This window comes from Mastigoproctus giganteus, chromosome 10 (assembly GCF_048544385.1).
Source record: "Mastigoproctus giganteus isolate SK-2022 chromosome 10, ASM4854438v1, whole genome shotgun sequence".
NCBI lineage: Eukaryota > Metazoa > Arthropoda > Arachnida > Uropygi > Thelyphonidae > Mastigoproctus > Mastigoproctus giganteus.
The window spans coordinates 39,814,861-39,840,997 of record NC_143584.1 but is presented as its reverse complement, the minus strand read 5'-3'; the positions used below and the strand labels follow the sequence as shown (position 1 = coordinate 39,840,997).

Here is a 26,137-nt window from a genome sequence, read left to right as displayed (position 1 = left end):
GCAAATTTACTGAAGTCAAATACAGGGATGGCAAAAATGCAAAGTCTGATGTCAGCTGAAGTAAATATTGATATATGGTCAGGTAATTCATCAGGGGACTACATATGACCATAACCCCGGGGGCTCACGAGCTGGATATCATCATTCTTCTCTTTCTTGGTGATACCCTTCTACTTTTGACACACACACACACACACACTCTCTCTGGGTTACTCAGGAACTTTTTGTTTTCCCCCTGGTGCAGCATAAGCCTCAGGCTTCCTTGCATCATATGGATAGTAATAATAATAATGTACCAGAAACTGTGTTACTATACTTGTCCATAACAGTAGAAGAAATGTGAAATAAAGCAAAAAACAAAAAGAATAAAATTGGCACATTCTTTTAAAGTATGGACAAGGTAGTCCCCCCAATGCAGTGTCAATGATATGAAAATTATTAAGGTAAAAATAAGGATAAACCTAAAAAAATAATTAAGTGTTTTCAGAGTGGGAAAAATATGTATAATTTTTTTTGTAAATTTGGAAAAATATTTTAGTGTTAGAATTTTGGGGAAAACGAGAAGAATTAAAATATATAGGAACAAGCACAGGGTATATGGAGAGGTATTAAATTGAGGATGGGGAAGGGATAAAGGAGTAATTTTAAATAAAGATGAAAATAGCAATAGAATAAGGATAGTAAGAACATTTGTATCACCCTCATATTACACTAATAGCTTTACGAACGAGAAGAAATGTAGAAATATAAAAAGTATAGAAAAAGTTATTAAAACATACTGAGCTAGCTGGGGTTTTAAAGCCAGACCTTTTACATTTGTAAGTGTTAGTATAAAAAGGAGATGAATACCAAATGCTTGTACTGCAGGGAAAAAGCAGGTGAAAAAATATGAGTCAAAACAGGCCTAAAAACGAATTGAGAGCAAAAGTATAATAACAAAGAGGAATGATAGCTGGAGTTTAAGTAAAACGAAGCAGAAGGAAGATGGCAGGAAAATAAAGCACACATTTAGTAGAGTAGATGAATGTATCTAAAGCATAACTACGTTAATGACTAAGCTACTGGATAAAGCAATTTATAGCAGCATAACGTACTTAATAGAGAGCTGTGAGAAATGGAAATAGTTACCTTTATAGTCGTATTCTGAACAGTTAAGAGCACAGAGATACATAAGACTAGCACTAGAAAAGAGAAAGTATATCTATAACATTGAAATGCAGTTGGAATAAAAGGTCTTTACCGATATAAAGTCAAAAGATATACAAAAATAAAAAAGTATTGGACATAACCATAATAAAATGAATAGAAAGTAGACCAAGTGATACTAGAATTAGCAGAGGCACATGATGCAAGAAAGCAACCTTATACAACATCAGCCACAAAAAAAAAAAATCTTCCCATTTGATCCATCCATTCCAAATGTTTATCTAGTTCTTGAATTTATTTAAGCTATCAACTTCCACAACAACAGATGGAAGTTTGTTCCAACAATCAACCACCCACTGGCTAAAGACAAACTTCTGCACATCTATTCAACTGTTTTTCCTCAGTTTGAATCTATGCCCCTTCGGGTTTCTAATCTGAGCAAGAGAAAGAATCCCATCAGCATTGAGCCTGCTCAATCCATTCAAGGTCTTATACACCTCAATCAGATTGCCTTGCAGGTGCCTAGTCTCCAGAGTAATTACGTATGTAAGCATAAATATGCTGGAAATATGCAAAGAACAACATAAAATCCTGAGATGGAGAAGCCAGATTAAAACAAGAATTATAATCTGTAGTCAAAAATGGAGTGAAACAAAACTGAAGTAATATCAGTAATCACTTCTGTAAAAATAAATAAATCTATTGTTGACAGAGTAGCATAAATCCAAAGCAGTTTCAGAAGTGAATCCAAAGGTGATAGGGTGTAATAAGAATCCATAGGTTTTTAATGAGGAAATCTAGTTGAAATCCAGTGATGAAAGAATAGGAAATAAATTCAAGGATGCATAAAACTAGATGATTGTAGACCCAATGGTGGGATAATTAGGCATCAAATCCTAAGGAGAATGTAGAAAAAATTTTTTTTAAAAAAATGTAAATTTAAATAAAGAGTCACAAAGATCCATGCAGTTGAAGTATCCAAAAATGAACAAGTACTGAAAAAATTTCAGTAGTAATGAATATGTATAACAGTGAATGAAATTAGTACACATCTAGAGTAAATAAATCCAAAGTGAATGAAATTAGTACACATCTAGAGTAAATAAATCCAAAGGGGGCTATTCAAAGGTAGAGTTGTAAGTAGGGATTACAATACGGAGATTCCAAGATCCTGAGTAACGATCCCAGCCATTTTTTTTTCAGGAATTCAAATACCGGCATTGATAATAAAAATACTGTTTTTTTGGTACTGATTTTAAAAAAATAATTGTTTATGATTTATTCACATTGTTGTTGTTATTTTGGTTTTTACAAGCATTAGCAACTAAAGCCATATTGCTCCAAGGATATATGCGGTGGTCATTCCCTGTTCTTTCCGCATCCTCCGTATTTGGTGGGTACGGGCTCGAACCCCGGTCTAATCAAGAAGTGTGTGCTACACACTGCTGCTGCTCCTGCCCACTTGGCTACGGAAGCGCCTTTATTCACATAAAATTTATAAAATTGACAATAATAAATCATTATTATTACTGAATTTGTAACTGTGGAATTGTTATACTCAATACAAACAATGGAAACCTAAAAATGTGATGAAACTGTAAGACAAAGTCTTGCAAATATATTTCTCTTAGTAAGTAGTGTGTGGAAGTAAAGCACTTAAGGAATAATAAAAACATCCTTATGGAAAGATTTCCATAAGGATATTTTCATTAATATGGTGAACAATAGTATGGCAGTTGCCAAAGGGTTAAATTAAAAGCTCCAGAACAGTAGTTTAATCCTTCTATTACACCACTATTTGAGGATGCACTAAGTGTTGCATCGGTATGAAGCAGTTCAAAATCAAAGGTATTGTCAGGAGGTGATCTAGAGGTAAAGGACGAAAGAGTTCGTTGTGTGGAAAAAACAGAATGTGAGTTACTGACATATGAGAAGAGCAAGTTTAAAGAATAATGCCGTGTTTGGATCAGGCTTAAATTAGATAAGCGGAGATAAGTAAATAAGAAGGAAATAAATAAGGTTTTCATGGCAAAAGAGGGGGTTGTTGTTGTAGTTCCTGGCTGCTACTACTCCTGTGGTAATTTCTTTCAGTATTAACAAAGAACTGTTCCTGAAATAGCAAGTACTGGAAAAGCTATACAGCAGAGTTCAACTAAGAAGAAAGAATTGCTGCAATCCGTGGAAGAAATCCTCAAAGGAACCCCCATGTGAAAGAGAAGAAAGGCAAGTTCTCTGACTACATTGTATTGGAAAGGATGCTTAGATAAAGTTTTAGATTATTTTAGTTTTCAATCTTTTCTGACTTGCAAACTCCTTTCAACATATTATTTTTATTGTGAACCACTGAAATCACATAATTGTTCTTAATTTTTATATTATAAAATATTTCCAGTACTATGTTTTTATAAGCGATATTCCAAAATAATAAAAAATTATTATTAAGTAACAATGTTTGAGAATGAAAAAAAAAAAAAAAAAATAGCATGGGAAACATTTAACATGATATACTGTACGCTAGTGATATAAATTTTAATATATACAGTATTAATGGATCCTTTCGTCTCACTTCCTGCTTACCTTTCAGCAGTATACTTAGGAGTACTGAAATTCAAGAAGCCTTCAGCGACTTATTTCTTTCTTTCTTTCTTTAGTATGGGCAACTAAATAAATCTGCCAACAACAACCGATTTAGCACTACCTTCGTTGTGTGTGGGATCTGCCCCTTTTTTGAGCAATTAAATTAATACAGGCCCACCTCATTGTGTTGAGGATGAGTATTGGGTACCCTTTGCTGCCTGGTTAAGGGGGCACATACAAACCACATGTGATTTCCATTTCTAAACAACAGGATGACAACTGGCGGAGTTGAACTCTGTTCCAGGTGCTGACACAACACTGAACGTAATTTATTCAACTGTTTTTTTTTCAACAGGTACACGCATACGTATTTTTCTTTACAGTCATTCAGTGTTTTATTGTTATTTACGGATTTAGTATTAGCATTAGTAGAGGCATACGATGCAAGAAAAGCAAGGTTATGCAGCAACAGTCTTAAAAAAAAAAATTCCCATTTCTCTCCTCCATTCATTCCAAATAACTGTCCAGCTCAGCCTTAAATTTATTTAGGCTACCAACTTCCACAACAAAAGATAGAAGTCTATTCCACCAATCAACTACCCACTGGCTAAAGGCAAACTTCCACACACCTATCCTACAACTGTCTTATTCTCAATTTGAATTTATGCCCTCTCAGGTGATTATTCTGAGCAAGAGGAAGAATCCCATCAGTATTGAGATTGCTCAAACCATTCAAAGCTTTATACACCTCAATCAGATCACCTCGCAGGTGCCTAGTCTCCAGACACTGTAATCTGCAAAACTTAGTCATTCTTCGTAAGAGCAACCCTTTGTTCCATTCACTAATCTTGTTGCCCTTCTCTGTACTCGTTCCAACAGCTCTATATTCTTCTTAAAATGAGACCTCCAGACCTGTATACAGTACTCAAGGTGTGGCCTGTTGTTATTTGGTTTTTAGGAGCATTAGCAATTTGAATTTAGGCCATATTACTCCAGGGATATGCGGTGGTCATTCCCTGACCTTATCGCATTCTCCGTATTTGGTGGGCAAATATGTATTTGCCTTATACAAGGGGATAATCACCTCCTTATTCCTGATAGAAAAATTCCTGTATATCATTTACAAGACACCATGAGTTACTTTTGCAGACCGTCTGCACTGCTCAGAAAACTTCATATCTGCCTGCACAATTACCCACTGGTCCTTTTCATTCTCTACCACTGTCAGTGTAGTACCACAGAGTTGATACATTACTCTGGGGTTACTGCTTCCCATATGTAGTAGTTTACATTTGTCAATGTTAAACTTCATTTTCCACTGCTCAGCCCATCTGCTCAACTTTTCTAGATCCTGTTGCAGCAACATACAGTTATTAGTGTCCCGAACAACCCTGCCAACCATTGTATAGTCTGCAAACTTGGACATTAAGCCTGATATACCATCATCAATATCATTTATAAATACAGAAAAAAACAATGCACTCAAACACTGAACCCTGAGGGACTCCATTAATAACATTAGTCCATGAAGAGCAGTGTCCATTGATTACCACTCTGTCTTCTCCCACTCAACCATCCCTTTTATCCACAGAAGCAATTTGTCTCCAATGCCACACAGCTCCAATTTGTGCAGCAGTCTTCCATGTGGAAGAGTATCAAAAGCCTTTCTAAGATCCAAATATATGATATCAAAAGTATTCCCTGCATCCAGTTCCTCTGTGACTACATCATAGTATCCAATCAAATCGGTCAAACAATACTCCCCTTAACAAAACCATGCTGTGTCCGAGCTATAACTGAAGTCTTGTCTAGATGATCCTGCAGTGCTTCTTTAACCAGTGCCTCCATTAATTTCCCTGGAACAGAAGTTAAATTAACAGGTCTATAATTACTTGTCTCTCTATGATCCTCCTTTGTGAATTGGGGTCACATTTGCATATCTCCAGTCCATGGCTATCTCCCCTGAGTCCAAGGAAGCTCTTATAATTAAATAATATTAATATAACTGGATAGATCCCAACCACCCCGGGCGAAGTTTTATGTTTATCTTCAACAATTTCTCCTTCACTTTCCTCTCAGTTATTACAAAATCATCTAGATCACTGCCACAGTTTAATTCACCTCTGGCATTCCCCTCCATGAATACCTCCTCATGTGCAAATGTAGATGCAAAATACTCATTTAGTTTGTTAGCCACCTGAGCAGGATCATCAAAGTTGAACCATCGATATCCAGTGTACCAATCTGATTCATCCCTTTCCTTCTAGAATTTACATAGGTAAAGAACTCTTTCCTGTTTTTCTTTTCATCCTTTGCCAAAGATTTCTCATAACCTGCCTTTGCTTGCCTAATTTCCTTTGTGACTTGGTTACAGACCAGCTTATATCTATCGTAGGATTCCATGTCTCCCATTAATTTATATGTATCCCATGCATTTTTCTTCTCTGCCACATATCTCATTAGTTCATCTGACATCCATTTAGACCTAAACCCTGAAAAATATTTCTTAGTTGGAATGTAAAGCCTAATAGATTCCAAGATTAATTCTTTGAATGCTTCCCATTTTGAATTTGCTGTTGGTAACATCATCAGTTGGTTCCACCGTATAGAATTTAAATACTGTCTCAGACCTCCAGATTCGCCTTTACGAAAGCAAAAACCCTTCCCTTTTACCCCTAATGGTAGTTATATCTTTGAGTAAATCCCACTTCAGCACACTGTGATCACTGCCACCTAGTGGTTCCTTTATCTGCAGATTCTTAATGCATGAAGAATCACTATTGATAATCAGATCAAGAGTATTACTCCCTCTAGTTGCCTCCCGAACATGCTGATATAGAAAACAATCATCCAACAAACCACAAAAGCCTTGCTAATGGGCGAGTGACCAACCCAAAAATTCCAGTCAATATTCGGGAAATTAAAATCCCCCATTATAAATCTGATTTACTGGCCCACTATATTTCCCTGTACAGTTTTTTATTATACTCATCAATGTCATTAGGCCTATAACATAAGCACCTCCATAGCCAGGAGCGGCAGTGCATAGCACACGCTTCTTGATTAGACCAGGGTTCGAGCCTGTGACGACCAAATATGGAGGATGCGGAAAGGTCAGGGAATACCACCGCATAACCCCAGAGCCTTAGTTGCTAAAGCTCCTAAAAATCAAATAACAACAACAAGCCTATAACATACTCCTAACGAGACTGTCTTTAAACAGAAGGAGTTTCTCTGCACAACTGGATTATTGTATAAGAAAACTGCGTATATATATATGTTAATAAAAAATATAGAGCATTAAAATATTATTATTTAATATATTTAAATATATTAACAGTAAATATATTTTAATAGAATGAAAACATTAACTAATTAAAAATGGGGAAATTTATCATGAAAATAACAAAAGAAAAAGAGTATTGCAAAAACAGTGGCTGCATTGATGCACATTTCAGTATCTGCAGTTATAATAACTAAGATTAAAACAAATAAAGTATATGCCATAATAAAACTAAAAAATTGAAATGTACAATGCCAACATATATGCAGTATTTTAGAAAATGCCAATTAATTGAAAATTTTGTGGCACCCCTCTGATGGCACTAGGTCCAAATTATGTGAAATATCAATAAAAAGGAGGCAAATGCTAGCTACAATTTGGATATTGTACATTTCGGTCTTTCTAAATTATTTTAGGAGCGTTCCTTCTGCGATACCTCTTTTTGTTTAGTTTTATTATGTATGGTTCATATACAGGTGACCTCCGCTTAACGCCGATAATTCGTTCCGGAAAAACAGAGCGCTAAGTGAATCCGTACTAAGCGAGCGCCACATTCCCATAAGGTAACATATGTATTTGTGAGTTGCAGTCGGTGCCACAGGATATTTCCTAATCATTAATAAACGGTAGTGGAAAGATGCACAAATGTCAGTCAAAATATTCAATATTGAAATATTTGTACATATAAAATATTCTGCATTACATACATATATAATTATGTGGCAACTACTTGCGTATCAAAATTAAATTTAATTCCAATTAAAATCATGAATTTAATTGATCTAAATTAATTTAATCGATGAATTTAATCTTGAAAAATGTGTAGATTTTGAGTTGTACTTTGGCCCACTTCTTGGTAAAATAAAAGGAGTTTTAATTTTAAATCCTCCGCAGCATTACCACCCAACAATAAAGTCAACCGATCCTTCGTTGCTTTGAAGCCTGGCATGTTTTTTCTTCTTCTTTCAATATGAAACTTCTTTTAGGCATTCGTTTCCAAAAAAGTCCTGCTTCATTTATGTTAAAAACTTTGAGTATAACACATAATATCCCTCTTCAATAATTTTAACAAGTTTTTTTTTGAAAGTTTCAGCTCTTTGATCTACAATTGCAGCTTCTCCCTGATTTTTAAGTTTATTCAACCAGCCCTTACTAGTTATAAATGGTTCCACATTTTTTTTTTTTTTAGGAAAGTTTTCTTCAGATCATCATATAGGCTAATCTCTCTCTCTCTCTTTTTTTAATTTTTTTTTTATCATATTTAACTTAACTGAATTCTTGGATATTATCTTCAATAAAATTAATTAAAGTCACTCCATTTCAATCCTAATAGCTGGCCTAGCCCTAGTTGCTTGCAGTGGAACAGCTGTCTTTCCTGCTGCTAAAATTAATTCTTTATAATTGTTCTTACAGTTAAACTTGCCAGTCCTAAATTATGGCATAACATCCGCTCGACATTGACCAGAATCTATTCGCTTTCAAACGTCTAATTTAATTTTCAAATTTAGTCTTTTTCTTACATTTGTAGTCTTTGTACTGTATCCAGACGATGTTGCTTTTTCTTTCTTATCTGCCATTATTAACTAACTCTTTGAAAATGTAACTGTGTTGGTTGCATTAATTATGGTACAACGTTCCAGTAAACTGTCCGTTACACACAATGTCTAATACTGTACTGAGTGATGACCAGACTTCGGATAAATGCATATAACGCAACTATTACAAGCAATATGCTTGATAATTTTTTAAAAATGTTGATCTCGGAACTACATAACAAGTGACTGTACTTTGTACTGTAATTAAATTAACGTGCAAGAAAATTTCACTGAGCATGGGAAAATTTCTCAAGTCGGCGTGGGAAATGTTTTAATGCTGTTTTGCTATTTATTTTCAAGCTATCAACTCCATCAAATGAAATAATTTCGTTAAATATGCCAAAAATGCAATCTGTAAAACAGCGTTATAGTGATTTGTGACAGCGTTATAGCGAATCAGCATAAAGCGAACCGTGTTACAATGAGAGCCTCTGTATTGCAAATTTTACAGGCAAGTATATACATAAAATTTGCAGTTTTATAAAAAAAAAAAAAGAGAATTTGTGGTATGGTTAATTCCGAGGTTGCCCATAGCAGGACAGGTCAGACAATGTTTATTGTGGCATTTGGAGAAGGACAGTGTGATTTAGAATATGCTTATTGTGTCTGGATTTGAAATGAATAGAATTGAGGTCAGGACCAAAAGTATGGTTCTCCTGTGAAAGATTTAACAGACCATCCTCAGTAGGATGAAACGCAGCACATTTTATAGCAGCACTAGAGGTGACACAGTGCTAACTTACCCTTTTCTTATCTGGTTTTTTACTTTTTGCTGTATGGAAGATATAAACTGAATATAGCAAGATACAGTGCTAACTTACCCTTTTCTTATCTGGTTTTTTACTTTTTGCTGTATGGAAGATATAAACTGAATATAGCAAGATGTGCAAAAGTCAATTCTATCAAAAAGTATGAATCTTGAGAGTGTGTGTGTGTGTGTGTGTGTGTGTGTGTGGTTTAAAGAATAGCCTCGTGCTATGCTACAGATGGCTAAAACCTAAATGAATATTACATGTAATTTACATTCAAAGTTACAATTGATGGAAAAAATAAAAACTTGAAAACTACAGGTATCGTTCCCCTTTCTTATTACACTTTCGGTTTGTTTCTAAGCCTGTTTTGACTTGCATATTTTTTCGCCTGCATTTTGACCTGCAGTACAAGCATTTGGTATTCATCTCCTTTTTATACTAACAGTTACAAATATAAAAGGTTTGGCTTTACAACCCCTGCTAGTTCAGTATGTTTAATAACTTTTTATATACTTTTTAACCTTTCTACCCATTCGTAGAGCTATTAGTGTATATGAGGGTGATACGAACATTCTTACTATCCTCATTCTATCGCTATTTTCGTCTTTATTTAACTATGCCTTTATCCCTTCCCCATCCTCTATTTAATACCTCTCCCTATACCATGTGCTTGTTCCTATTTATTTTAATTCTTCTCATTTTCCACAAAATTCCAACACTAAAATATTTTTCCAAATTTACTAAAAAATCTACATATTTTTACCACTATGAATAACACTTAATTATATTTTTTAGCCTTATTCTTCCCTTAATAATTTTCATATCATTGACACTGCATTGGGACTACCTTGCCCCATACTTTAAAATAATGTGCTAATTTTATTTTTTGTTTTTTTAGCTTTATTTCACATTTCTTCTTTATGGACAAGTATAGTAACGCAGTTCCTGATACATGGTCAGGTGGAGTCCTCTGATGAATTACCTGACCATGTATCAATATTTACTTCAGCTGACATCAGACTTTGTATTTTTGCCATCCCTGTAATCGACTTATAACTAAATTTGCCCACCCATATCTGATGACAGCTCTACCACCTTTTATTATTTATTACTTTATTTTGTTTAATCATTTGGTATTAATAATTTTACTTTACAGTTCCTTCACCTCCAAATTGGCTCTGCAATTCAGCATTTTTTTTTTTTGTCTTTTTTAAATCTACAATACTTCTTTTTTCTACTATCCTTACCCTTCTAGTCCTTGGTACTTTGTGTAATTTTCACCTCCATCTATGCAAACTTTATTAGACTTTTTTTTTTCATGCTAATATATATATATATATTTGGATAAGTAATGTATTCAGTCCCCTGAATGCCAAGTCTAGAGCCAATTAACAACATTCAAAATTTCATAACATCGTATGGAGAAAAGGAATTCTCGTCCCATGAAAATCTCAATTTTAGTCTATAACAGTCAAAGTTTTATTTCATTATTCAAAAGTAAAACATGCCATCCCCACTATAAAGTATTATATTGGGGACTGCATGAATTAATTAACAGTAGCTCAATTAATGAATGGTATCCAGAATACTGTTCAACTGAGAATAAAGGTTTCATGCTAATGTAAGAAAAATTTGATTCTTTGTTCCTGAAATTTTACATAACAGAAAAATTAGATAGTATGAACCAGAGCTGTGATGCTCAATACGTTCTATGTATTGAGCATCACAGCTCTGGTTCATAGTGTCTAATTCATTCTTTAAACTCTTATTGACTATTAGAAGTGTTCTACATACTATATTGAGGTAAACTCCTCTTATTATTTTACAAATATTTATTAATATAAATTTCACTGTAGACACATTAAAATCATAATTTTTTGATGAATATTTATTAGAAGTGTTCTACATACTATATTGAGGTAACTCCTCTTATTATTTTACAAATATTTATTAATATAAATTTCACTGTAGACACATTAAAATCATAATTTTTTGATGAATATTTGTTGCAAATTTAAAAGAATTCGGCAGGAGCAGGAGAGTTCATATATTTTTTTGTAAAACCATATACAGTGGACCCCACTTTAAGATATTAATCTGTTCCAAAGACATCGTCATATCGTGAATATATATCATAATGTGAACCCAATAACACACTGCTTTTTTTGGTAATCTGTTCCAAGACTTCGGAAGTTGATATTTTCACTATATAACTGAGCTGTTTATCTCTCTAAAAGGTGATTTATCAGTTTATACAATGTTGTACATACATGAATTCAATACAGTAAATTTATTTAAAATAATCACAACACAAAAAATTACTTTAATTAAAGGATGCAAAAACTAAACATGCGGCCAACATGTTCACAAAAGCTGCTGTTGGCTGAAAGGAAGGACCACGTGGTCTAGTCACAGACAATTGTAAGCCCATCATAAAGTGAAATAAATAGGCCCTGGTTAGTGGAATAAGCACTTAGTGCTTTATATAATCAAATTTCAAAACCAATTCAAATCATTATTTAACATGCACTACACTTTCACATGTTTGGTTATAAGAATCAATTTTGAACGCCTTTGTGATATTTTTCTAAAGCACATTTCTGGAGGCCACCACCATAAAACAATTTGCAGTTCCTGGTTTATTGGGCTTTTCCGTTAGTGCAATCTATAATAAATAGTAAACTATCTTACTGCATTTGTGATAATACTGATAGCCGGAATTTTGTGGGTTTTTACGTTATTATGGTAAAATGTGCTTCCCCTTCCATGTAATCTTCAATCATATAAAAAACAAAAAAACAAAAAAATAAAAATAAAATAAGCTTCGTAAACTTGTTACCCCCATATCTCATTTTCATGTATTGTGTTAGTTGCAATCGTGTGTGACTTTTAGTGGTTGCTTATCTTTTTTCTTTTTTTTTTTATTGTTTTAAATTTTACAATCCGAAAAAAAAAAAAAAGTCAGTGAATGGAAATATCAATTAGTTAGTATGTAAATATTACAATATTAATTAAGCTATGAACATAAGCGTAAATTGATTTTTATTTTGCTAACCTGTGAAAAATATTCTTCCGATTTACATGTATAATTTAATTTTGTTAATTGGTAAGGTAATAAAGTAAATTTGTGCTAGATATATTTACTTTTATAGCCTGTGGATAATATTCCTCCTATTTTTGAGTATTAGAATTGCCATTTAATAGAATCAAAATTGAATTCGCAAACGTGATCAAAATGACCAGCGCTTACTACATATCATATAGTGAAAGGTATTTTATTATGGAGTCCATCATAAAGTGATTTGGTCACACAGTGAACCAATCGTAAAGTGGGGGGTCCGCCGTAATCACCATACGATCTAGAAGCAGGCAGAGCAGATCACTTAAGGATTAGTTCAGGTAGTTTTTTCTGGCCCTCCTTCTGTTCTTGCATAAATATTTGTTGGTAACATGCTATTGCAGCTCACAAAATTCCAATTCTCCTCCAAAATCTTGGTTTTCTTCATTTAATTTCTTAGTTATCATAATGCTCTTTGCAGGAAAATAATTTTATGCATCTGGAAAGCATCTTCTTTCAAAATATGCTCTGTCTCATCAATGATGAAAACTTTATTTGTAGAGTACTCTCCCTCTCCAGTGATTTTTTTTCATCTGTTCGGGGAACAATTCAGCCATTGAAATGCTGAAATGTTCTGTTGATGTTGCAACGTCATGCTCTATGTTTTATAAAGAATTAAAGCTTTTGGCCCTCACATCACTGCTATAACTAAAATAAACTCTGAATCTGATCCTGACATCAGGCAAACATCTTTCAAAATATGCCCTGTCTCATCAAAGACGAAAACTTGATCTGTAGGGTACCCTTCCTTTTCAGTGATTTTTTTCAGCTGTTCAGGGAACAATTCAGCCACTGAAATATCTGCATCAGCAACTTCACTTTGTCCTCTGATATCGTGAAGCTAACCGCATTTGATGAAATGGACAAACCATCCAGTACTTGCTTCCAATTCCTCTTCTGTTGATGTTGCACCATCATGCTCTTTATGTTTTATAAAGTGTTAAAGCTTTTGGCTTTCATCGCTGCTAGAACTGAAGCAAACTGAACCAGATAAACATAATGTGTACATTATTATTAAATATTACTGAAACAAAAAAGATTTTCTATTTCAGTAATATTTGAATTTTAATTTATTGTTGTCAATGCCATGATAGCATTCTGAATTTCAAGAATTTTATCCTTTCCCAAACTCCAAGCCCAGTTAAACAAGCTCATTATCTCCATATTATTATGATTTTTTTCTTCTTTATGTTCAAGCTGATCACCTTTCTTATAGTGGCACTTTCCACAACATTTTTCATAACCTATTCTTAATATATACAGAAAAGGTTTCAGCCTGTAGTGAGGTATCTCCTACTACATATTACATATAATTATACAACATGAAATTTTAAAAAAATTAATGGAAAAAGAATAGTATAATATGAAATCAATACCACAACAATTTTAAAAATTCCTTTATTGAATAAAACAAATCTGATAAATGTTTCCTCACTTTCATTTTTATTACCAAAATTACTTTTTCATTTTAAATAATACTAACCAGTATCAATCCCATTAATTTAAGAACAGTCTTTTTACGGGATGGTGTCTCAAGTACTAAATTCAATAACATTCTAGAATGGGCTTCTGCTACTGAAATTAACAGGTTGTATATACTACAGCACACATCCTAGGAGGGGGGAGGAGAGAATGAGTGAGGTGAAAAATCAATTAGTCACTATTACATATTCACACTTATCAAATGTTACTAACAATAACTTTTAATATTCAATTACACAAGTCTTAGTGTTAAGATGATGTTTTATAGGATTAGATTAAATTATATCAAATTGCATTATCCTTATTAGTACAAAATATATTTTCACATTGCAAATGTAAGAAAGAAAAATTACCATACATTTATTCATAGTTTTCGACGAGGAATATTACAACTTTCTGAAAGTGATAAAGCCCAAGAAACACTTGTCATGATGAATTGAAGATGACAAATGAAGAGCAAGAAAAGCACTGACAGGGAGAAAATTGAGTAATGCAAAGCCATTAGAAAGAGACTCAGAGAGAGGACATAAGAAAATGTAACACAAGAAAGTAGAACAAGCAGTAACACAGAAAGACAAATGATACTGAAACTGAAGAACAGCGATGGTGTATTTATAAATAGCAGAAGACTACTATAAAGAGTTATACAAGGAGCAAGGGAATGGTGCCAGCAGTGGGGAAGATGGATTGCAAATTAGTAAAACATGCAACATATCTGATATCCTTCCTGATGAGATAGAACATGCGTTAAAGAAAATGAAGAATCAGAAAGCCCCGGAGGAAGATGAAGTTACTGTAGAGTTGTTAAAATTTGGAGGAAGAGACAAGACACAAAAACTGGCAAGACTCTTCAAAAATGCATTAGAAAAGGTGTGACACATAAGGAGTGGAATAATGCAATCATAATTTTGCTGCATAAGAAAGGAGATAAATCATAAATTACAGACCAATTAGCTTGTTATCCTACATCTAAAGTTGTTCACAAGGGTCATTACTTAACAGATTAGAAAGAATACTTGACGAGAATCAACCGAAAAAGGAAGCTGTCTTTAGGACAGGATTCTCAACTATGGATCACCTTCACGTAATCTCACAGCTAATGGAGAAAGCAAATGAAAATAAAACACCATTATGCCTGGTATTTGTGGATTATGAAAAGGCATTTGACTCCATACAGCATAAGGCAATGTTTCGGGCACTATAAAGACAAGGCACTGATACCCCACCGGTGCCTCTGTAGCCAGGTGGGCAGGAGCAGCAGTCCGTAGCACACACTTCTTGATTAGACTGGGGTTCAAGCCTGTGACCAGCAAATACAGAGGATGCGGAAACATCAGGGAATGACCACCACATATTCCCGGAGCGATATGGCCTTAGTTGCTAATGCTCCTTAAAAAAAAAAAAAAAAAAAACCAAACCAAGATACCCCATATATTATGGTTTTGAAAAAAATATGAGAATGCTACCTACTTTATTAGACTAGACAAAGACAGTAGTAAATTTAAAATTGATAAAGGAGTTCGACAAGGAGACAACATCTCCAAAGTTGTTAACTTCTGCCCTTGAAGCTTTCAGAAGATCAGACTGGTCGCAGAAAGGAGTCAATGTAAATGGAGAGTACCTAAACCATTCATAATTTGCAGATGAAATTGTGATCATAAGCCATGATCCCAAAGAATTAGAGGAAAATCTTAATCAGTTATGCAGAGTTAGTAAGGATTTCGGACTAAAGATGAATATGGCTAAAACCAAAGTAATGATGAACAAGTATGCCACAGAAAGGGATATAATGATTGAAGGAGCAGTAATTGAAAAGGTGGAGTCATACTTATCTGGGACAAGTCATCAGCTGTAATAATGATAAATTGCTGGAAGTCAAGAGAAGAATAAATTTTGGATGGATAGCATTCAGAAAATAGTCACATACTGAGGAGCAATATCCAATTTTTCTGAAACGTAAAATAATGAACCAATGTATACTACCCACCATGACTTATGGAAGTGAGACTTGGGCACTCACAAAAGAATGGAAGAGAAGCTGAGAACTACACAGCAAAAAATGGAACAAATTACATTTGTTACATTTGAATTACATTACTTGGGAATCAAGACTGTCAGATAAGAAGAGAAACACATGGATTAGGCAGCAAACTCAAGTAAAGGACATTCTTATCAAAACTAATGAACTAAAAGGGTCTTGGGCAGGACACATAGTTCGAAGACATGATGACAGATGGACTATGAAAATAACAGAATGGTATCCAAGAGGAACTAAGAGAAAACCTAGAAGACAACAACGGAGATGGACAGATGAAATTCACAAGTTTGTAGGTAGTAAATGGATGGCCATTGCACAAAACAGAAGGAACTGGAAAGTTGTTGGAGAGGCTTTCATCCTGTGGATTGAAAATGGCTAGTGATGGCACAACAAATTCTCTATAATACTCTGAAATGTCAGCTAGAAACACATGAATGCAAATTAAAGGTATAACATAACAAATAGTAATCAATTATATTCAAGACTAAAAATAACTAAATTAAAAGATACACACTAAAGGTGAAATTTAAAGTATTTTCAAATACTGTTTCAGAAGCAAATCCATGAAGATAATTATTGGTAATGGCAAATGATGCAAGGGAGCATTATTATAAGCCAAAAAAAAAAAAAAAAAAAAAAAAAATTGCCCGCATCATTTGTCCATCCCTTTCCTTAAATTTATTTAGACTATTAAATTCCATTAGCAAAAGACAGAAACTTCTTTCAACAATCAATTATTCTCTAGCTGCTGTAAGCAAATTTTCACATATCAATCTATCAACCAACCTTTGCCAATATAAATTTGTTTCCTTGGGTGTCTCAACTGAAAAAGAGGGAAGATGCCAACATTTAGTTTTCTCAATCTATTGGAACCCCAAAACTCTTCAATTAGGTCTTTTCACAGGTACTTAGTTTCCACATGCTGTAAATTGTAGAACTCAAGCTTTGTAATTTTTAGAACTTGAGTTAAAGCTCTTGACTAATCTTGTTGCTCTTCTTTGCAACTTTTCAAAAGAGCCACATCCTTCATAAAATGAGGCTTAACTATTGCATTATACAGGAAGAAGAAGAAGAATAGATAGTGACAAAAGTCACTATCTATTCTTCTTCTTCTTCTTCTTGGTCCTTAGCTGGCAGCTGGGGGAGGCGGTTGGCCACGCAACCAGTATGCTGCTGTAGGTGCCGCAGGGTTTCGGACTTGCTCTGTGATGTTCTTCCATACTTTACGATTCATGGCGTCAGTCCTGGCCTGGATAAGGTCGAGACGTTGGCTCTTCAAGTCATTTTCCACTTGCTTGGCCCACGTTTTCCTAGGCGCGGTCCGTTGGATGCTCCATTGGGTGGGTCGTCTCCAAAGGAGTGTGAATTTCAAAAAAAAAAAAAAAAAAAAAAGTTTTAATGACAATATTATACATATATTTGGGTCAGGAAAGAAAAAAACAATAATTAATAAATTATGAAAAGTGGTAGAACAATGTAAATACTTATATTTTGTAGAAAAATATACATATAATCATGTCATTTGGACAAGATGTAATTCATCTTATTTAGTAAAATAGATAGTGACTTTTGGGACACCCTGTATAATGGCATAATCGCTTCCTTCTACTGGCAAATTTCATGTATATCATTAGACAAACCCATAAGCTGACTTAGCAGCCCGTTTGCACAGATCAGAGAATGTTATTCTAGAATTACTGCTATCCGTATGCAGTACCTACATTTATAAATATTAAACTGCAATTGTCACTTTAGAGCCCATCTACATAATTTCTGTCTCTAGCTTTAGCTGGAGTAGAATACCCTGACTCTTGTTATTAACATCCTGCCAACTTTTGTATCATCAGCAAACTTACACGTTAAACTTGATATGCCCTCATCAATATCATTGATAAATATAAAATATAAAGGTCAAAACACAGAAACACGAGGCATCTCACATAATATTGCTGATGCTATTGAGGCAGTCTTAGGTGGGTCAGAAAACTGCTTTGGGAGATACACGAACAGATAGGTTAACAGTAGCTGCTGGCAGAGGTTAAAGTGATTCAGCTGGCCACATTAACGCCAGAGCTTGCATTTGATCATTACGCAATATAAGCAGCAACCATCAAGGCAGAATGCACTGGTCCCACAGGAACTAGTAGTTCTGGGTGACTTTATTGTCAGGGAAACGAGAAACATGCTATGTAAAAAGGATAGGTGGATCAGGACCAGGGTATGTCTGCCAGGGGCAAAGGTTGATGATGTTGTAGAGCAGATATCTTTTAAGCGCACAAAAGGTGATATTGTTGTACACGTTGGCACTAATGATATTAAGAGAAGGAGACCGGCAGAATTACTTAACAAGTACAAGTCACTGTTGAAAAAAAAAAAAAAAAACCCATGAATTAGGGTTGAATTTGAAAGTGTCTACAATTCTGCCCAGACACGATAGGAGGGAGTATAAGATGAGAGCTTTGTCGATGAATTCGGCCCTGGAGGGAGTTCTGCATTCCAGTTACAAGGATGTGATACACTTAAATAGAAAGGGTGCAAGAATATTTGCTGATGCTATCGAGGCAGTGTTGGGGGGTTGTAAAACTGCTAGCTTGGGGTGATACACGAACTAATAGATTAACAGTAGCCGGGTGATTCTTGCACTGCTTCTATTGGAATGAGCAGCAGCCTGGAAAACAAGATGCAGGGGGATTTCCAGACTGCTGGGAGTCATTGCAGTAAAGGAAACACATGGGTTCTGTTAGGGTAGCTAAGAATAGAAAGAGATGCATGTATACATACGTGTACACCAATGATAGGAGTTTGGTAAATAAATTTGATGAATTTAAGTTGTTGGTCAAACCATCAAAGGCAGATATTGTTGGGATATCAGAGACATGGTCACACAGATATAAGGAATGCAGAACTGGAATTTGGCAAGTACAATGTGTAGAGGAAGGATAGACAGGATAGGAAGAGAGGAGGGGTTATGCTATCAGTTAAGAAACACAAACTCCAAGGAAGTGCCACCAGTCGACACCGCTCGACAGTGCAGTGTCGAGCCAGTTTGGTGTGGCATAAGCACTGGGAAACCAAAATTGAGAGTAGGAGTGTGTTATAAGCATGATAACTCTGATCAGTATAATAAAAAAACTGTACAGGGAAATAAAGTGGGGCAGTAAATCAGTCTTCTAATGGGGATTTTAATTTCTCGGATATTGAATGGAAATTGTGGGTTGGTCACGCACACACCAGCAAGGCTTTTGTGGATTTATTCGATGATTGTTTTCTACATCAGCATGTTCGGGGGGCAACTATAGGGAGTAATACTCTTGATCTGATTATCAAAGCTGATAATTCTTAATGGATTAAGAATCTGCAGGTAAAGGAACCCCCTAGGTGGCAGTGATCACAGTGTGCTGAAGTGGGATTTATTCAACGAGGTAACTACCAGCAGGTGTAAAGGGAAAGGTTTTTGCTTTCGTAAAGGAAACTACAGTGGTCTGAGACAGTATTTAAGTTCTATACGGTGGGACCAATTGATGTTACCAACAACAAATTCAAAATGGGAAGCATTCAAAGAATTAATCTTGGAATGCTACTAGGCTTTACATACCAACTAAGAAATATTGTTCAAGGTTTAAGCCTAAATGGATGTCAGATGAACTATTAAGACATGTGGCAGAGAAGAAAAATCCATGGGATACATATAAATTAATGGAAGCCTACGATAGATATAAGCTGGTCTGTAACCAAGTCACAAAGAAGGAGGTTAAGCAGATTATGAGAAATCTTTGGCAACAAAGAAAAACAGCAATGAGTTCTTTACGTATGTAAACTCTAGATGCAAAGAAAAACAGCAATGAGTTCTTTACGTATGTAAACTCTAGATGCAAAGAAAAACAGCAATGAGTTCTTTACGTATGTAAACTCTAGATGCAAAGAAAAACAGCAATGAGTTCTTTACGTATGTAAACTCTAGAAGAACGGAAGAAGAAGAACTCTAGAAGAACGGAAAGAAAAACAGCAATGAGTTCTTTACGTATGTAAACTCTAGATGCAAAGAAAAACAGCAATGAGTTCTTTACGTATGTAAACTCTAGAAGAACGGGGATGAATCAGATAGGTCCACTGAATACAACTGTTGTTGATGATCCTGCTCAGGCGGCTAGCAAACTAAATGAGTATTTTGCATCTACATTCACATATGAGGAATTATTCAGGGAGGGGGAATGCCAGAGGTGAACTAAACTCTGGCAGTGAGCTAGATGATTTTGTAATAACTGAGAGGAAAGTGGAGGAGAAATTGTTGAAGAGGGTTGTGTTGTTTGGTTTTTAGGAGCATTAGCAACTAAGGCCATATTGCTCCAGGGATATGCGTTGGTCATTCCCTGACCTTTCCCCATCTTCCATATTTGGTGCACACGGGCTCAAACCCCCATCTAATCAAGAAGCGAGTGCTATGCACTGCTGCTTCTGCCCACGTGGCTACAGAGGCGGCAATTGTTGAAGATAAACATAAGAAAGGCACCCTGGGTGGATGGGATATATCCAGTTATATTAAAGGAGGTAGCAAAAGAAGTAAGCAAACCCCTAGCCATAATCATGAGAACTTCCTTACACTCAGGGGAGTGTACCATGGACTGGAGATATGCAAATATGACTCCAATTCACAAAGGAGGTTCAAAGGGTGACAGAAGTAATTAGACCTGTTAGTTTAACTTCTGTTCCAGGGAAATTGTTGGAGGCACTGGTTAAATAAGCAATGCAGGATCATCTAGACAAGACTTCAGTTATAGCTCGAACACAGCATGGGTTTGTTAAGGGGAAGTCTTTTCTGACCAATTTGATTGGATACTATGATGTCGTCACAAAGCAACTGGATGGATGGAATAACTCTGATATCATATATTCGGATCTTAAAAAGGCTTTTGATACTGTTGCACATGGAAAACGCTGCAAAAATTGGAGCAGTGTGACACTGGAAGCAAATTACTGCTATGGATAAAGGGATGGTTAAGTGGGAGAACACAGGGTGGTAATCAATAGGCACTGCTCTTCGTGGACTAATGTTATTAGTGGAGTCCTCGGGGTTCAGTGTTGGGTCCATTGTTGTTTTCTGTATTTATAAATGATACTGATGATGGTATATCAGGCTTAATGTCCAAGTTTGCGGACGATATAAAGTTTGGCAGGGTTGTTAATGAAACCAATGAGAGTATGCTGCTGCAACAGGATCTAGAAAAGTTGAGCAGATGGGCTGAGAGGTGGAAAATGAAGTTTAACATTGACAAATGCAAAGTACTACATATGGGAAGCAGTAATCTCAGAGTAAGGTATGAACTCTGTGGTACTACACTGACAGTGGTAGAGAATGAAAAGGACCTGTGGGTAATTGTGCAGGCAGATATGAAGTTTTCTGAGCTGTGCAGATGGGCTGCAAGAGTAGCTCATGGTGTCTTGTCAATGATATACAGGAATTTTTCTAGAAGGGATAAGGAGGTGATTATTCCCTTGTATAAGGCAATGGTCAGGCCACACCTTAAGTACTGTATACAGGTCAGGAGGCCTCATTTTAAGAAGGATGTAGATCTGTCGGAATGAGTACAGTGAACGGCAATAAGATTAGTTTGTTTGTTATTTGGTTTTAAGGAGCATTAGCACTTAAGGCCATATTGCTCCAAGGATATGCAGTGGTCATACCCTAACCTTTCCGCATCCTCCGTAAACAAGATTAGTGAATGGAACAAAAAGGTTGCTCTTAGGAAGAAAGGCTTAAGTTTTGCAGATTACAGTGCTTGGAGACTAGGCACCTGCGAGGTGATCTGATTGATGTGTATAAAGCCTTGAACTGTTTGAGCATGCTCAATGCTAATGGGATTCTTCCTCTTGCTCCGTATAATCACCTGACAGGGCATAAATTCAAATTGAGTTTGCCTTTAGCCAGCAGGTAGTTGATTGGTGGAACAGACAACGTCTTTTGTTGTGGAAGTTGACAGTCTCAATAAATTTAAGGCTGAGCTGGACAGGTATTTGGAATGAATGGAGGGGTGAAATCGGAGCATTTTTTTTTTGGCTGATGCTGCATAAGCTTGTTTTCTTGCATCGTATGCCTCTACTAATGCTCTGACAAAGCCTCAATGAATTTAGGAACCATATACTAAACAAAATTAATCGATTTCCTTCGTAGAGGCAGTTATACATAATACAGGGATCAATGTCATATTTGTTTATTAATACCAAGAAGGGACCAGGAAACATACTATCTATAAATTTAATGTGATTCTCTAGCAAACATCCAAAGAGAGAACCAATGTGAGAATAGTATATACAATTTAGAGAAGGAACTTCTTTCAATTACATATTCCACATTAATATTTATTATATAACTTATTTAATATATTTTACATTTATTAAATAATTTGAAGAGCAATGGCAAATTATGATTTAAAGTCATTTGATTCTTAGATATTGTGCAAGTTAAGATGCAAGTCAACATCGGTGGATCACACAACTGTGGCATATAAGACCAATGAGAACAACAAGGTTATTAAATATATATATATACACACACCGATGAGCCGAAACATTATGACCAGCAAGTCGTTATGCAAATCGAAGCAACAGCAGGTGAACTACAGCGCGTGCAAGAATTCGAACACTGTATAAAAAACACCTGATACTGAGCTCTGTTAATCAGCTCTGTTATACCCTTGTTCTTCAGATGGGAAAGGCAGCACACTTAAGCGAGTTTGACAAATGCCAAATTCTAATGGCCAGACGACTGGGTCAGAGCATAACCAAAATGGCATGGCTGGCGGGATGCTCAGTCAGCTGTGGTTAATACCTACCAAAAGTAGTCTGAGGAGGGGGAACTCACAAACCGCTGGCGAGGTGTTGGATGACCACAGCTCATCGATTCTTGAGGTGAGCAAAGGCTCTCCAGGATGGTATGTGGCAACAGAAGGGCGACTGTCGTGCAACTCTACGGTAACTGGAACGCCGGTGATGGGAGTAATTTGTCACAACACTCAATACATTGAACCCTGCTGAAAATGGGGTTGTGCAGCCGCAGGCTACTCTGAGTGATCACGCTAACAACAGCTCACCGGTGACAGCGCGCCTACAATGGGCACGTGAGCATAGAAACTGGACCTTGAGTGATTCGAAGAATGTAGTCAAGTCTGATGAATCACGTTTCCTGTTGCATCATGTGGATGGCTGGGTACGTGTGCATCATTTACCTGGGGAAGTGATGTCGCCTGGGTGCACCGTGGGATGAACCCAAGCCAGTGGCAGCGGTGTCATGCTTTGGGCAATGTTCTACTGGGATACCGAGTGCATCATCCATGAGCTGGGTACTCTGACATCTACCACCTACCTAAACATCATTGCAGACCAGGTACACCCTTTCATGGCAATGGTCTTCCCCTCTGGTGGTGCCATCTTTCAGCAGGATAATTCACCAAGCCACACTGCCCGGATTGTTAGAGACTGGTTTGTAGAATATGAGGAAGACTTTGAGGTATTGCGCTGGCCTCCAAATACCCCAGACATCAATCCCATCGATCTGCAGCATCTCAACAATGGACCTTACAGGAGTTAAAGGATCTGCCAGTTATGTGTTGATACCAGATACCACAAGACGCACTTAGAAATCTTGTCATGTCCATGCCTCAACCGGTACGAGCTGTTTTGGCTGCACGTGGAGGATCAACATGATATTAGGTAGGTGGTCATGTTTGAGTGTGTGTGTGTGTGTGTGTGTGTGTGTGGTTTCTAAAATAGTTAAAGTGTCTGTGAAAATGGAAATGAAAAGCACACATGGTGCCCTGACCTAAGAGAAGTTTAAGGGATAGTTGAAACTGGAAGCGAAGTAGTGGTTAAACAGGTGAAAGATGAAAAACCTAGTACAAAAATGAACTGGGACTGAGGTAGCAAAATAAAATAATTTATTTTTATTTCTATTTTACAAACCACACATTATTTATATCCTTTTGCTTCTTTTACTGCTGCACTGCATGTTTTGGAGAATTAGACATACGATAACTTTTGTTATTTTCCTTTTTCTGCTTAATTTGCTTCTTAACAATTTTAATTACTACTATATTACTACTACAAAAAAAAAAAAAAAAAATATATATATATATATATATTTTTTTTTTTATGATGGGATTGGAGCATTAGAGGCATGAAATAAGTTGATTAATAAGCCACATTTTTCTTAGTGAGAAAGTGTTAAGCATTTGTATGTAATGCACAAACTGAAATTTATGATCAATAAATAAACAAGATGTTTGTGAACAGGCACATAGGGGATGGGATGGAATAATCGTCAACCAAAGAGAGAGAAAAGTGAAGATACAATTTTCTTTCTTTTTCTTTTGTTATAGACATATGAGCAATTTATCAGTATTAATACTGCATCCAGATTTTAAATCATGAAACAAGTAAATACATGGGCCATGTTAGAGTAACTAAGCATTACCCTAAGGTAACATGCACCTGTTACCCTAGGGTAACAGGTGCATGTATACAGGAACACCATGACTTATGTAAGGGTTGCGTTCTGCAAAACGCTACGCAAGTCAGAATTTCCCCCATGTTTGTGCAGCACTCGCAACTGTGCTCACTGAATTGATTGAATCAAAAAACAAATTCGACGAACATGTAAATAGAATTTCTTTCCTTCCCCATGTCTTTGGCATGGAGAAGGAAAGAGATGGTAATGGCATTTCGTGAAATTACATCAGCAGTGGCGAGGTTTGAAAAGATGGATCCTGACAGCGAATTATTTTTAAAAATTAACGGAGGGGTGAATGATATTAGCATTAGTAGAGGCATTTGATGCAAGAAACCAAGCTTATGCACCATCAGCCAAAAAAAATAATAATATAAAATAAATAAATAAAAAATAACCACTTCCACTTCACCCCTCTGTTCGTTCGAAATACCTGTCCAGCTGAGCCTTAAACTTATTTAGGCTATCAACTTCCACGACAAGGGATGGAAGTCTATTCCACCAACCAACCACCCACTGGCTAAAGGCAAATTTCCTCACGTCTATCCTACGTCTGTCTTTTCTCAATTTGAATTTATACCCTCTCAGGTGATTATTCTGAGCAAGAGGAAGAATCCCATCAGCATTGATGCATGCTCAAACTATTCAAGGCTTTATACACCTCTATCAGATCACCTCACCGGTGCCTAGTCTCCAGACACTGTAATTTGCAAAACTTAAGCCTTTCTTCGTAAGAGCACCCCTTTGTTCCATTCCCTAATCTTGTTTCCCTTCTCTGTACTCGTTCCAGCAGCTCTACATCCTTCTTGAAATGAGGCCTCCAGACCTGTAGACAGTACTCTAGGTGTGGCCTGACCATTGCCTTATACAAGGGAATAATCAACACCTTATCCCTGCTAGGAAAATTCCTATATATCATCGACAATACACCATGAGCTATTCTTGCAGCCCATCTGCACTGCTCAGAAAACTTCATAACTGCCTGCACAACCACCCCCAGGTCCCTTTCATTCTCTACCACTGTCAGTGTAGTACCACAGAGTTGATACGTTGCTCTGGGGTTGCTGTTTCCCATATGTAGTACTTTATATTTGTCAAGGTTAAATTTCATTTGCCACCTCTCAGCCCATCTGCTCAACCTTTCCAGATACTGTTGCAGTAGCATAATGTCAGTAGTGTCCTTGACAACCCTGCCAACCTTCGTATCGTCTGCAAACTTCGACATTAAGCTTGATATACCATCATCAATATCATTTATAAATACAGAAAACAATAATGGACCCAATACTGAACCCTGAGGGCCTCCACTAATAACATTAGTCCACGATGAGCAGTGTCCATTGATTTCCACTCTCTGTCTTCTCCGCCTCAACCACCCCTTTATGCATAGCAGCAATTTGCCTCCAATGCCACACTGCTCCAATTTGTGCAGCAGTCTTCCATGTGCAACAGTATCAAAAGCCTTTCTAAGATCCAAGTATATAATATCAAAGTTATTCCCTGCATCCAGTTCTTTTGTGAACTGCATCATAGTATCCAATCAAATTGGTCAGGCAAGACTTTCCCTTAACAAAACCATGCTGTGTCTGAGCTATGATGAAGTCTTGTCTAGATGATCCCGTAGTGCTTCTTTAACCAGTGCCTCC

General features: G+C 36.1%; 1 protein-coding gene across 1 annotated transcript in view; it reads right to left on the bottom strand.

The window, feature by feature from the left end:
- Positions 1-26,137, bottom strand: part of LOC150078993 (importin-13-like) — a 250,429-nt gene that overhangs the window by 105,223 nt on the left and 119,069 nt on the right. Inside the window, exon 8 of the mRNA XM_090382915.1 lies at positions 13,955-14,083. Coding sequence (XP_090239041.1) covers positions 13,955-14,083 — 129 coding nt within the window. The remainder of the gene's footprint in view (positions 1-13,954; positions 14,084-26,137) is intronic.